This window comes from Numida meleagris, chromosome 11 (assembly GCF_002078875.1).
Source record: "Numida meleagris isolate 19003 breed g44 Domestic line chromosome 11, NumMel1.0, whole genome shotgun sequence".
Lineage (NCBI taxonomy): Eukaryota > Metazoa > Chordata > Aves > Galliformes > Numididae > Numida > Numida meleagris.
Window position 1 is genome coordinate 11,532,328 of NC_034419.1, and position 12,734 is coordinate 11,545,061.

A 12,734-nucleotide genomic window follows, 5' to 3' on the forward strand; every position below is an offset into this window, starting at 1 on the left:
AGCGCTGGTGACGGCGGCGCGGCCCCCCCTGTCCCTGTCCTGGCAGAGGGCACCGAGCCCCCCGCGGCGGGCGAGGAGCGGACGGTGACGGCGCCGCTGGTGGGGGCCCCCGGCCCCCCCAAAACGGCCGCCCCCGAGCGGGAGACGTGGACCCGGCAGATGGACTTCATCATGTCCTGCGTGGGCTTCGCCGTGGGGCTGGGCAACGTGTGGCGCTTCCCCTACCTGTGCTACAAGAACGGCGGAGGTGAGCCCCAGCGTGGGGGGGGGGGGGCGCCCCACGGGGCCGCTCTTGGGGCTGCGTGGGGTGGGGGTCCGCCACCTGCCTGTCCTGACCTACATCGGCGCGCGGCGAGGGGGAGTGCGCGGAGTGCCGCTCGCCATTCGCTGCGCCCAGCGGGCGGCGCGGGGGGGACCGGCGAGGGGGGGACGGCGCAGCTGAGCCATACCCTGAATGTCTGCGTCCCCCCCCCCAGGCGTCTTCCTCATCCCCTATCTGCTCATTGTCTTCGTGGGCGGCATCCCCGTCTTCTTCCTGGAGGTGGCCCTGGGGCAGTTCATGAAGCAGGGGGGCATCGCTGCGTGGAATATCGCTCCGCTCTTCAAAGGTATTTGCTCCGTGCCCTGCGCGGGGCCCCCGCAGCTCCCTGCCCACGCCCCGTGCCCCGCGAGCCAAGGGTGGCAGCTCCCTGCCCTGCCCTGCAGCTCCCTGTTACCGTCCCCGAGAGCCGTGTGTCCCCACCCTGTCTGTGGCCAACCCCGTGCCGTGCCCCCCCATCTCCCCACGTCTGCGCATCCCATCCCCGCCGTCATCCCACGTCCCGTCCCATTGGCTCACCGTGGGCGCGCGGAGCCCCGTGCCAACCCCCCTGCTGCTGTTCCAGGTCTGGGCTTGGCCTCCATGGTGATCGTCTTCTTCTGTAACTCCTACTACATCATGATCCTGGTGTGGGGGCTCTTCTACCTGGTACACTCGCTGACCGACACGCTGCCCTGGGCCACCTGCGGCCACGCGTGGAACACGGAGCAGTGCGCCGAGTTCTTCCACCTGGAGCTGTGCCGCAACGCCAGCGCCAATGCCAGCGCCGCCATCACCGCCCTCAACGTCAGCTGCGTCGACATGGCCAACAAGCGCTCACCTGTCATCGAGTTCTGGGAGTGAGTGGGGGGACAGAGCGGGGGCGGAGGGGACGGGGGCATGCAGGTGCTCAGTGCCACCCCGCTGTGCAGGAACAAGGTGCTGCGGCTGTCGGGGGACCTGAGCGAGCCGGGGGAGATGAACTGGCAGATGATCCTGTGCCTGGTCACCACCTGGATCATCGTCTACTTCTGCATCTGGAAGGGCGTCAAGTCAACCGGGAAGGTAACGTGGTCCCGTGTCTGCACGGGAGGTGCCACCGCTGCCTGGGGACATCCGAGCCCCGGCCCCGATGGGGACACGTGTGGCACAGCACACCCTGCCCCACGGGGGTCTGACCAGCGCCCCATCCGCAGATCGTCTACTTCACGGCGCTGTTCCCCTACGTGGTCCTCATCCTGCTGCTGGTGCACGGCGTGACGCTGCCCGGCGCGCTGGGTGGCATCGTCTACTACCTGAAGCCTGACTGGTCCAAGCTGGCCGAGGCACAGGTGAGGGCAGGGGGAGGGGGGCAGTGAGGCCACGGGGAGGGACACGCGGTGCCCCTAAAACCCCAGCGCCATCCCCGTGCCCCAGGTCTGGATCGATGCCGGCACTCAGATCTTCTTCTCCTACGCCATTGGGTTGGGCGCGCTGACGGCACTGGGCAGCTACAACCGCTTCCACAACAACTGCTACAGGTAGGGCTGCACCGCCGGGACCCCGCAGAGCCCCCGCAGAGCCCCCGCAGAGCCCGTAACCCGCTGTGCCCGCAGGGACGCCTACATCCTGGCCGTCATCAACAGCTCCACCAGCTTCTTCGCCGGCTTCGTCGTGTTCTCCGTGCTGGGCTTCATGGCCTCGGAGCAGGGCGTGGATATCTCCAAGGTGGCCGAATCGGGTGAGTGGTGCGTGCCACCGGCCCCGTGCATCCCGTAGGGGGTGGCACCGCTCACCCTGCTGTCCTGCAGGCCCCGGGTTGGCCTTCATCGCCTACCCCAAAGCCGTGACGCTGATGCCCCTGTCCCCGCTGTGGGCCACGCTCTTCTTCTTCATGCTCCTGGTGCTGGGGCTGGACAGCCAGGTATGACAGTGGGGACAGGGTCGGGGACAGGACCCTGTGCCCTCGCTGACCCCGCTGTGTGCCGCAGTTTGTCGGCGTGGAGGGTTTCATCACGGGCATCCTGGACCTGTTCCCCCAGCCGGGGGCCGGCTCGCTGCGCCGTGAGCTCACGGCCGCGCTCTGCTGCCTCGTCTGCTGCCTCATCGACCTCTCCATGGTGACACAGGTGGGGACGCGCAGAGACACGGGCCAGGGCCGGGCTGTCCCTTCCCATGGCGTGGGGCTGGAGCTCCCTCGGCTGTGTGGGGTGCCCGTGCCATGTGGGGTGTCTGTGCCATTGGGGTGCTCGTGGCATTTGAGGTGTCTGTGCCATGTGGGACGTTTGTGCCACTGGAATCGCCCATGGCACTGGGGGATCTCCGTGCCACTTGGGGTCTCCGTGCCACTTGGGGTCTCCGTGCCATTTGGGGTCTCCGTGCCATTTGGGGTCCCTGTGCCATTTGGGGTCCCTGTGCTGTTGGGGTGCCCGTGCAGCAGGGACGCGCAGCGCAGCCCGGTGACACGCGGTGCCATCCGGCAGGGCGGCATGTATGTGTTCCAGCTGTTTGACAACTACTCGGCCAGCGGGATCACGCTGCTGTGGCAGGCCTTCTGGGAGTGTGTGGTCATCGCCTGGGTGTACGGTGAGGCCGTGGGACGGAGCGGGACAGGGGGGACGGGCACCCGTGGGACCCCGCTGACGTCACCGTCCCCGCAGGCGCTGACCGCTTCATGGACGACGTGGCCCGCATGATCGGCTACCGGCCGCTGCCCTTCATGAAGTGGTGCTGGGCCGTGGTGACGCCGCTGGTCTGCGTGGTGAGCGGGGACGCGGTCGCGCGTGGGTTGGGGGGCGCGCGGGCGCCCTCGCGTGGCCCTGTGCGCGCTGCCCCGCGCCGCGCTCGGCGGGCACCGGGCTCCCCCCGGCGGCGGCTGCGGGCACGGCGTGCGGGGGGGGGGGGACGGGGACGCACTCGTGCGGGGGACGCGCGTGGGGACGGCCATGGGAGCTCGCTGCCGCTCCGCCCAGGGCATCTTCTTGTTCCACGTGGTGAACTACAAGCCGCTGACGTACAACAAGACCTACGTGTACCCGTGGTGGGGCGATGCCATCGGCTGGGTCCTGGCGCTCTCCTCCATGCTCTGCATCCCCTGCACCGTCATCTACAAGCTCCTGCGCTGCAAAGGCTCCTTGCGCGAGGTGGGGCGGCACCGGGCCACCCTCGTCCCTGTCCCCATCCCCATCCGGGTCTGAGTCCATTCCCCGGCCCCTCTGGCGTCTCCATCCCATCACCTCACCTTGCCGTCTCAGTCCCATCCTGAGCTGAATCCCATCCTCATCCCTATTGCCATTTCCCCGCTATGTCGTCTCATCCCCGTCCCCATCGCTGTCTCATTTAAAGACAACCTCATCTGAATCTCGTCCCTGCTTCTATGGTTGTCTCCATTCAAATCCCATCCTTGTCCCCATCCCTGTCTCACTATCAGCACATCTCAGTCCCCATCTTCACCTTGTGTCCTGCTACCCTGTCCTTCTCTCAGTCCCATTTCAGTCCCTCCCCCAGCCCAATCCAAATTCCATCCCTGCCCTATGCCCCTCCAAACTCCATCCCTGTCCCCGTCCCCATCCCCACCCCATCCCTACCCCATCCCAATCCAAACCCCCCATGGGCCATGTCCCTTACCACATCCCCGCTGCTGACCCCATGTTCCCGCAGCGCTGGCAGCTGCTGACCACGCCGATCTGGGGCCACCACCACCTGGAGTACCTGACGCCTGAGGCCGAAGCCAAGCTGCTGGCCCCGGAGCCCCCCAAGGAGAAGACGACGCTCTTCGAGACTGTGATCTGAGCGTGGGGAGGGTCGCGCTGCTCCTGCCCGCCATAGCAATAATGCCAGCACCGCCTCCCACCCACGCAGCCCCGCGCCTGGGCCCCCCCCGCCGCACTGCCCCAGCCTCGATGCAGGGAGCAGGGGGTGGTGGGAACCGCTTCGGGACACGGGGACGGGGCGGCCATGGGGGTCCCCAGTGCTGGGAGGGGGGTGTGGGACATGGGGAGTGGGTGGTGGGAGGGGGGGGAGTGAGTAGGACAGCCCCTCCCCGGTCTCCGTCCCTGTGCCCCACGGCCCCCTCAGCACAGCCCCCCCCGGCCGGTGGCACCTCGCTCACTAACCGCTTCTGTAGCGTTTGTCTGGTGTAACCCCAACCGCCCCGACATCTGGCAATAAACTGGGAGACCCTGGCACACCCTGGTTTGGGATGGGGGAACTGGGTTGGGGGGGACGCTGGGAGACGGTGATGGTGGCACTGGGGGGCTATGGAGACCGGGCCACCTCTTACTGCAGGGTTATAGGGGCAGCTGCTGCCCTGTGCCCACCTGGCTGTGGGAGGGTTGTGGGGCTGAGAGTTGCCTAAGTCTAGGTCTGATGTGGGGGTGTCAGCAGCGTGTGCTGCCCCAGAATGAGATCAGCAATGTCCCCACCATGAGGGACAGGGAGGGGACAGTGGCACCGCCTGCCCAGACCGTGCCTGCATCATGCCATGTCACACCACCACGCCGTGTCACATGGCTCTGTTGTAACACCCTGTGCAGTGCCATGGTGGGGGCTATGCTGTGCTGTGCCAAGTGGCCATGCTGTGTCAAGTGGCCGTGCCATGCCGTGCCGTGCTGGGGGCCACACTGAGCTCCAATGGGACCAGGGCGCAGCGGGGTCTCATCCTGGGACACCGGTTGGTCTCACCACTGCACCTTCTCACCCCACCACGGCGATCCAGCCGTTCCGGCCCCACCACCATCTCACACCGTAATTACTGCAGGCAGGGCGGAAGCACCCCTGCTAATTGCTGGTGACTCGTTAGCGCTGGAGCGCCGTGTGCTTGGGGCGCGGCAGGACTATCCGGCAGGGCTGGTCTGCGGGCATCCCGCTGCGCTGTGCGGGTCTGCGGGGCCGTGGCAGGGCCCTCGTGTCATGGCATGTCACAGCCCTGCGATAAAAGGGGCGGCTGCGGGGCGGCGTTGGGGCACGGCAGCAGAGACGGTGAGAGCGGAGGCAGCGGGACGGGGCAGGGAGAGGAGCTGGGGAGAGGAGGCGCCGGGGCCGTCAGCCACGCAGCACCATGAACAAGATCACGGTGTACGAGCGTGCCGACTTCGAGGGGCTGAGCCGTGAGTTCACCTGCGACGTGCCTGACCTGCACGAGTTGGATTTCGGCGACTGCATCGCCTCGCTGAAGGTGGTGGGGCAGCCCTGGATCGCCTACACCCAGCCCAAGTACGAGGGCGAGCCGCACGTCTTCGAGGAGGGCGAGTACGCGGCCGTGGGGCGGCCCAACAGCTTCTCGGCGCTACGCCTGGTGCACCACGACCTGCTGGACCCGCAGATCACCCTCTACGAGAGGCCTCACCTGCAGGGAGCCTGCAAGGTGGTCAGCGAGGAAACCAACTTGGCCTACGGGTACTTCAACGACCGCGTGGCCTCGCACGTGGTGCAGCGCGGGGTCTGGCTGCTCTACCAGCACCCCAACCGCGGTGGCTGGCACTGCTTGGCATGGCCCGGGGAGCGCGTGGACGACTACGGGGCGCAGCTGCACTTCCAGGCCCGGCTGTCCCACCTGCGCCCGCTGCGGCCCGGCCGCCCCACGGTCACCGCGCAGCTCCTGTGGGACCAGAAGCGCGTGGAGGCGGAGCGGGAGGTGCTGGTGGATGAGATCGTGGGGGTGAACGAGACCGAATCGGAGCAGGCACTGGCAGCCGGCAGCACGCGGGAGTACAGCACGACGTTGTGGCAGAGCTTCCATTTCAGCAACTCCACCAGCCTGCGGGCAGGGCTCTCCTTCACGCTGGCCGTGGAGGCCAGCAACGTGTTCACGGTGCAGAAGGGCCGCAGCGAGTCGTGCACGCGGAGGGAGCGCAGCGAGGTGGCCCTGCCCGCCAAGGTCCCGCCGCGCACGCAGCTCACCATCCACGTGCTGCGCAAGGAGGTGACGCTGTCAGTGCCCGTGCTGCTCACCATCACGCAGAACGAGGCGGTGCGCACCGAGATGGGGGAGTACCGCAGCGTGTCGGGCACCAATGTCTGCGCACGGTTCAGCATGAGGCCACTGCCCGCCGCGGGCACGGGGAAGGAGGAGCAGACAGGGGCTGCGGCGGGCACGGAGAAGGCGCACAGCGTGGGGACAGAGCCAGGGGACAATGTGGGTGCGGAGCAGGTGCCCACCAGGTGCTGAGAGTGGGGCTGTGCCAATAAAGCCCTTCCTGAATTGCTCTGCTGGCGGTGGTGTCGGGGACAGGAGTGGGTACCCCGGGGTGCCACAGTCTGAGCACGGCGCCATGGGGCAGCTGCAGTGGATGAGTGCGGGCAGAGAAGTCAGCTGAGGGGTGCTGGGGCACAGGGCGGGATGTGGGGAGGGACACGGGTGGCTGTGGGGACCGAAAGGGAAGTACAGGGGGAAGGGCTGGCCGTGGTAACGCAATGAGGGGGACATGGGTGGCTGTGAGGGACACAGTGGGGGGACACGAGACACGGGTGGCTGTGAGGGTATAAGGGGGGATGCAAGGAAGAAAGAGACGGCTGTAGGGACACGATGTGGGGGACACAGGGGGAAGGGGTGGCCGTGGGGACACAATGGGGGGGGATGAAGGGAGGAGACGAGTGGCCGTGGGGGACATAACGTGGACACGCGCGGCCGCAGCACGGGTGCCCGCTGACTACAAAAGACACCGAGCGCCGTCCTCAGGGGTCCTCCCCCCAACGCCCCCCGCAGCCCCGGGGCCGCCCTCGTCAACTCCCGGCCCCGCCCCGGGCCTGCCCCCCACGTGTCCGCTGCGGGCAGCGGTCCCTTTAAATGATGCAACCGTCCTTCCGCCTGGCCACGCCCCCCAGCGCTCCGATTCGCGGAGCTTGCAGGGAGCTCCGTCACCCCATTGGCCAAAGCGAGAAGCGCTCTCCGCTGACTGGCTCCTCGAGGAGGGCGGTGCAGCGCGAGGCCCCGCCCCCACAGGCGGGCAGCGGTAGCATGGCGGCGATGGCGGCGGCGGAGGAAGCGGAGGTGTTGAATTTGTTCACCGGCATCGGCCTGACCGAGGCCAAGGCCCGCGAGACGCTGCGCAACGCCGCGCTGAGCGCGCAGCTCCGCCAAGCCGTGCTGCAGGCCCGCGCCGCGCTGGGCTCCGGCCTGGATAAAGCCACCGGCGCTCTGCTGTACAATGCGGCTGCCCGGCTCCGCGACGACCCGGACCGCCTGGCCTTCGTGGTGGGGTACATCGGGCGGAGGGAGATCCGCACCGACCAGCAGCTGGGCGGTACGGCACGGCCTGGGGGGGGGAGCGGGGCCCGGTGCCGGGGGTCGGAGCCCCGGGCCCGGTGCTGAGCGCGCTGCGGTCGCAGCCGCCCTGCAGTACCTCCGCAGTCACCCGCTGGAACCGCTGGAACCGGCCGACTTCGAGCAGGCGTGCGGCGTGGGGGTGCGCGTCAGCCCCGAGCAGATCGAGGAGGCGGTGAGTGAGGCCGTGGGGATGCGGAGCGGGAGTGGGGGGGCCGGGTGCGTGCTCCCCGATCATCTCCCGGGGTCCGCAGGTGGAGGCCGTGGTCAGTCGGCACCGGGAGGAGCTGCTGGCGGAGCGGTACCGCTTCAACACGGGGCTCCTGATGGGTGAGTGCAGGGCTGGGGGCTGGGGGCTGGGGTCGGGCCTGGGGGTCTTTTTGAAGCCCCCCGGGCCGTGCCCCACGCTGCGTGCCCCAACAGCGGAGGCGCGGAGCCGGCTGCAATGGGCGGATGGGAAGAGCATCAAGAACGAGGTGGATCTGCAGGTGGGTGCTGGGCACTGTGGCACAACGTGCCCTGGGCCACCCCAAGCCTGGGGCACCCCATCATGCCGCCCTCATCCCACCCAGGTGCTGCATTTGCTGGGACCAAAGACAGAAGCTGATCTGGAAAAGAAACCAAAGGTGATGCGGAGGGGCCGCGTGGTGGCTGCCCGGGTCCTGAGCGGCCGCAGCTGCCATCCCGGGACGGTGCCATTGCTGGGGGGGTGGGTATGGCTGCAGGGAGGTGTGTGCACAGCGCGTGCTCAGGCTGCTGTGCTTGTCCTTGTAGGCTGCCAAGGCCCGGCCGGCCCCGGTGGAGAAGCAGAAGGCGCCTGTGGTGGAGAATGGTGAGTGGCTCTGGGGGAGCTTCCCCAGCCCTCTGGTCCCAGCAGCCCCTGTGCTGTGGTCAGGCATTGCCGCAGTCTGCACGAGCACAGGCTGTCCCCCGTCCCACTGGGCAGCGCTGGCTCAGCACCTCATCTCCTCACAGGTGAGGTGGGCACAGAGACAAAGTCGCTGCTGGAGCAGCTGCGAGGAGAAGCCCTGAAATTCCACAAGCCAGGTGAGCTTGAGGAGGCACTGCCTGTGGGCTGCCAGGCTTGGCACCGTGCCACAGCCCTGACCGTGCCGTCCCTGCAGGAGAGAACTACAAGACGGAGGGCTACGTGGTGACACCCAACACCATGGCTCTGCTGAAGCAGCACCTGGCGGTCACGGGTGGACAGGTGAGGTTGGGGGTCTTCGAGCACAGTGACTCCCTTGAGGGTGGCATCATTGCATAAGGCTGCAGCGGTCTCTGGGAAAGCACAAGGCACGGGGGCTTGTGTCAGTGCCCTCTCCTTTCCCCCATGCAGGTGCGGACACGGTTCCCTCCTGAGCCCAATGGCATCCTGCACATCGGCCATGCGAAGGCAATCAACTTCAACTTTGGTTACGCCAAGGTGAGTGCTGCCAAGCCCTGCAGCTTGCTCCCATCTCCCCGTGTCCTCTGCCTGTGTCCAAGCCCCATGGGGAGCAGCTGCTTACTATCCCCACTCCCCCAGGCCAATGGAGGCATCTGCTTCCTGCGCTACGATGACACCAACCCCGAGAAGGAGGAAGAGAAGTACTTCACAGCCATCCGGGAGATGGTGGAGTGGCTTGGTAGGGCTTGTACTGGGGAGGGCAGGATGGGGCTGGGATGCTGCTGGGAACATCCCTGCATGCAGCTCCTGCTGCCAAGCCCTAGCAGTGGCTCCAAACTGTCCTGTCCCCGCAGGCTACCAGCCCTACGCTGTGACCCATGCCTCAGACTACTTTGACCAGCTCTACACCTGGGCTCTGGAGCTCATCCGCAGGTGAGCGTGCTGTGGTGATGCCCAGGGGATGGCTGCCCCTTGTCCAGAGGATAGGCTGCTTTTGTCCACTTCACCATGTGTCCTCCCTGCAGGGGACAGGCCTATGTTTGCCATCAGAAGGTTGAGGAGATCAAGGGCCACAACCCACCACCATCGCCGTGGCGGGACCGGCCCGTGGAGGAGTCACTACTGCTCTTTGAGGTACTCTCAACCAGGAGCTGTGTGCCCATGGGGTACAGGTCTGTGGCCCAGCTGATGTCCTTTCCCCACCCCACAGGACATGCGAAAGGGCAAGTTTGGGGAGGGGGAGGCCACACTGCGGATGAAGCTGGTGATGGAGGATGGGAAGATGGACCCCGTTGCCTACCGTGTCAAGTTCACTCCACACCACCGCACCGGGGACAAATGGTAGGGAGAGCCCACAGCATCCCACAGAATTTGTCAGGGACGGGTCTGTGTGTGCTTGGAGCAGGGGGGTCTTGGGAGAGGAACGGGGAGACTGGAGCAGACTTCACACACCCTGTAGGTGCATCTACCCCACATACGACTACACGCACTGCCTCTGCGACTCCATCGAGCACATCACGCACTCCCTCTGCACCAAGGAGTTCCAGGCCAGGTGAGTGCTGTGCACAGCCCAGGGCAGGGGTCACCATGTCCTTGTGGCTGAGCCAGGTCGTACTTCCTTGCAGGCGCTCCTCCTACTTTTGGCTGTGCAACACGCTGGATGTGTACTGCCCTGTGCAGTGGGAGTACGGCCGCCTCAACCTGCTCTACACCGTTGTCTCCAAGAGGAAGATCATCCGCCTGGTGGAGACTGGGGCTGTGCGGTAGGGGTGGACCAGCAGACAGCGTGGCTATCGCTCAAGGCATGCTGGGTTGTCACAGCAGTGTTTTCTCAGGGACTGGGATGACCCACGACTCTTCACGCTGACAGCCCTGCGCCGGCGAGGCTTCCCCCCTGAGGCCATCAATAACTTCTGTGCACGGGTAGGCACCGCAGGATGGGGCATGCAGACGTCTCCCCCTAGCCAGCAGGGTGACAGCAGTGCCTCCTGTCCCACAGGTCGGTGTGACGGTGGCCCAGACGACGATGGAGCCGCACTTGCTGGAGGCGTGTGTGAGGGATGTGCTGAATGAGCAGGCCCCCCGCGCCATGGCTGTGCTGGAGCCCCTCAAGGTCACCATCACCAACTTCCCGGCTCCCCAGGTGAGGCTGCTGTGGGCTGGGCTGGGAGCAGGGGTCCTGGGCCAGCGTTCACTCCTTCCTGTCCCCCAGGCAATTGATGTTCTCGTGCCCAACTTTCCTGCTGATGAGAGCCGGGGCTTCCACAAAGTGCCGTTCCAGCCCATCATCTACATCGAGGAGACCGACTTCAAGGAGGTGAGTCGGGTACAGTGCCTCTGAGCATGGCACCAGAATGGGGAGGGGGACACAGTCATGGGGACTGAGCTGGAGGGGGGGACCTGTGCTGCACCCCCTCCTGCAGCAGTGCATCCCCTCACAGGAGGCGGACAGGGGCTACAAGCGCCTGGCCCTTGGGCAGCCAGCAGGGCTGCGGCACACCGGCTACGTCATTGCCGTGCAGAACGTCATCAAGGTGCGTGGCCCGGGGCAGGGAGGTTGTGGGCCGGAGCTGCCCCCTGATGGCTCCTCTCCCCCTGCCTCAGGATGCCCATGGGCGGGTCATTGAGCTGGAGGTGACCTGCACCAAGTCAGATGCAGCAGAAAAGCCCAAAGCCTTCATCCATTGGGTGTCAGAGCCGAAGGTGTGCGAAGTGCGGCTGTATGAGCGGCTGTGAGTACCGGGGCAGTGGTGGCAGTGGTGTCACCTGGCTGCTGTCACCCCACCACGGGGTGCTGCTGCCCCACAGCCCCTTTGGCTGAGTTTCATTGCAGGTTTTTGCACAAAAATCCCGAGGATCCTTCGGAGGTGCCGGGTGGATTCCTGAGCGACCTCAATCCCGTGAGTGCCGGTGGTGCTTTGCTGCAGCTCTCATGTCCTTAGCGTTGGCACAGAGAGAGGCTAAGGGTGCTGACAGCGCTGTTCCCTCCCCAGGACTCCCTGCGCGTGGTGGACAATGCCCTGGTTGACAGCTCCGTCCTCGGGGCACAGCCCTTCGATAAGTTCCAGTTTGAGCGCCTGGGCTACTTCTCGGTGGATCCTGACAGCACTGAGGGCAAGGTGAGCCCTGGGGCGGGAGGCAGCACACTGTGCCACCAGTTGAGGCTGCAGTGCTGTGAGCCCCCTCTGCTTGTCCCCAGCTGGTTTTCAACCGGACGGTGACGCTGAAGGAGGACCCCGGCAAAGCCTGAGCCCCGCTGCCACTCTGCTGCCTGTGTGCCCCCTACCCAGGGGGAGGGCTCCTGGGGGGCAGGATGGAGCCCAGCCCTGTGACCTCCCACCAAGAGCCACAGCTGCCTTAGCACAGCCCCGCGGGGCCGTGCCGGTGTCACCTCAATAAAGTGGAGCATCGCAGCCCGGTCCCTGTGTTCATCTGTGGGGGCAGTGGAAGTGGGGGGGGACATCTCTCCCGTGGGCCGGGTGGTGCTGGAGCGCTGTGCCGGTGCGTGCGGACAGAGACGGCGGCGCGGACGGGAGGTGCTCGTTGGGGATGTGTACAAACAGCGGCCGCCGTCCCGCGTTAAGGTGGACTCGAGTGGGGTGAGCCCTGCCTGGCCCTGGGCTGGAGGTCCCCGGGGAGCCCCCTCAGTCCCGGTTCTTCCCGTCCCAGCTCTCTAACCCCAGCCCCCTCGGGGCTGGCCGTGGGGTGTGGGAGGCTGTGCCCGTCCCCGTGGGCCACCTTAAGTAGCCGTGGGGCCGCACCGCGCACACGGGCGCGTTAAAGCAGCCTCAGGCAGCGTTCTCCTCCCGATCCCGGCGTGGAAACAGCGGGGCTGGGGCAGCCGCACGGTCCGCGGCCGGCACCGGCACCCGCCCGTGGGCGCCCCGTGGGTCGGGGCCTGCCTGTAGCCTCGTGGGTCGGCCCGCAGCCCCGTGCTCGGCGCCGGCCAGGCACCAGGCGCAGAGTCGTCAGCCCCGCAACGCCCCAGCCCGCACTGTCGGAGCCGTCCCTGCCGCGCACCACGCGCGTCCCGGCTCCAATCGCGTCCCCCCGCCGACTCGCAGCGCGCCCCCCGTCGGCCGCCCCCACCGCAAGAGCACGGCCCCTTTAAGGCGAGGGGCGGGTCCGAGCGCCGAGCTCTCGCGGGAGTTGGGGGCCGCGCTCTCGCGAGGCCGAAGTAGCGCGCTGATTGGCTGCAGGGGGTTGAATGTAAGATGGCGCCCAGGGAGCTGTGAGGGGAAAAGACTCGGGGCCGAGGCGGCGGCGGCGCGAGTCGGCGGCGACAGCGGGGCCGGGGTGAGGCG

The 12,734-nt window shown here is 67.0% G+C and overlaps 4 protein-coding genes across 7 annotated transcripts in view; all 4 read left to right on the forward strand.

Annotated features, from left to right (window-relative positions):
• On the forward strand, nt 30-4,464 carry SLC6A8 (solute carrier family 6 member 8). Of its 2 annotated transcripts, none has more exons than XM_021409764.1 (13): nt 30-247; nt 477-608; nt 885-1,158; nt 1,231-1,363; nt 1,495-1,629; nt 1,715-1,818; nt 1,894-2,018; nt 2,089-2,201; nt 2,269-2,406; nt 2,761-2,863; nt 2,938-3,038; nt 3,250-3,420; nt 3,938-4,464. In XM_021409764.1, the coding sequence occupies exons 1-13, from the start codon at nt 160-162 to the stop codon at nt 4,067-4,069; spliced, it is 1,749 nt and encodes a 582-aa protein (XP_021265439.1). In that variant the 5' UTR covers nt 30-159; the 3' UTR covers nt 4,070-4,464. The 2 variants fall into 2 exon arrangements, with proteins under 2 accessions (XP_021265439.1, XP_021265438.1); XM_021409763.1 differs by having other exon boundaries at nt 35-247; nt 3,283-3,420.
• LOC110404958 (epidermal differentiation-specific protein-like) lies at nt 4,570-6,750 on the forward strand. The gene has a single exon (XM_021409765.1). It carries the CDS (start codon nt 5,337-5,339, stop codon nt 6,444-6,446), a length of 1,110 nt encoding a protein of 369 aa, XP_021265440.1. The 5' UTR covers nt 4,570-5,336; the 3' UTR covers nt 6,447-6,750.
• On the forward strand, nt 7,195-11,843 carry QARS (glutaminyl-tRNA synthetase). 2 transcript variants are annotated; one of them, XM_021409991.1, is made up of 23 exons: nt 7,195-7,521; nt 7,607-7,716; nt 7,796-7,871; nt 7,965-8,029; nt 8,114-8,167; nt 8,316-8,373; nt 8,517-8,588; nt 8,666-8,751; nt 8,881-8,967; nt 9,070-9,169; nt 9,285-9,363; nt 9,456-9,564; nt 9,641-9,771; nt 9,890-9,982; nt 10,056-10,193; nt 10,266-10,353; nt 10,430-10,573; nt 10,643-10,747; nt 10,872-10,964; nt 11,035-11,162; nt 11,264-11,330; nt 11,424-11,549; nt 11,630-11,843. In XM_021409991.1, the coding sequence occupies exons 1-23, from the start codon at nt 7,236-7,238 to the stop codon at nt 11,678-11,680; spliced, it is 2,346 nt and encodes a 781-aa protein (XP_021265666.1). In that variant the 5' UTR covers nt 7,195-7,235; the 3' UTR covers nt 11,681-11,843. The 2 variants fall into 2 exon arrangements, with proteins under 2 accessions (XP_021265666.1, XP_021265667.1); XM_021409992.1 differs by having other exon boundaries at nt 7,618-7,716.
• Nucleotides 12,587-12,734, forward strand: part of QRICH1 (glutamine rich 1) — a 26,056-nt gene continuing 25,908 nt past the window's right edge. Inside the window, exon 1 of one of the 2 annotated variants that reach the window (XM_021409994.1) lies at nt 12,587-12,726. The gene's annotated coding sequence lies outside the window, so the exon portion shown is untranslated. The remainder of the gene's footprint in view (nt 12,727-12,734) is intronic. The other variant, XM_021409993.1, reaches the window with a different exon arrangement.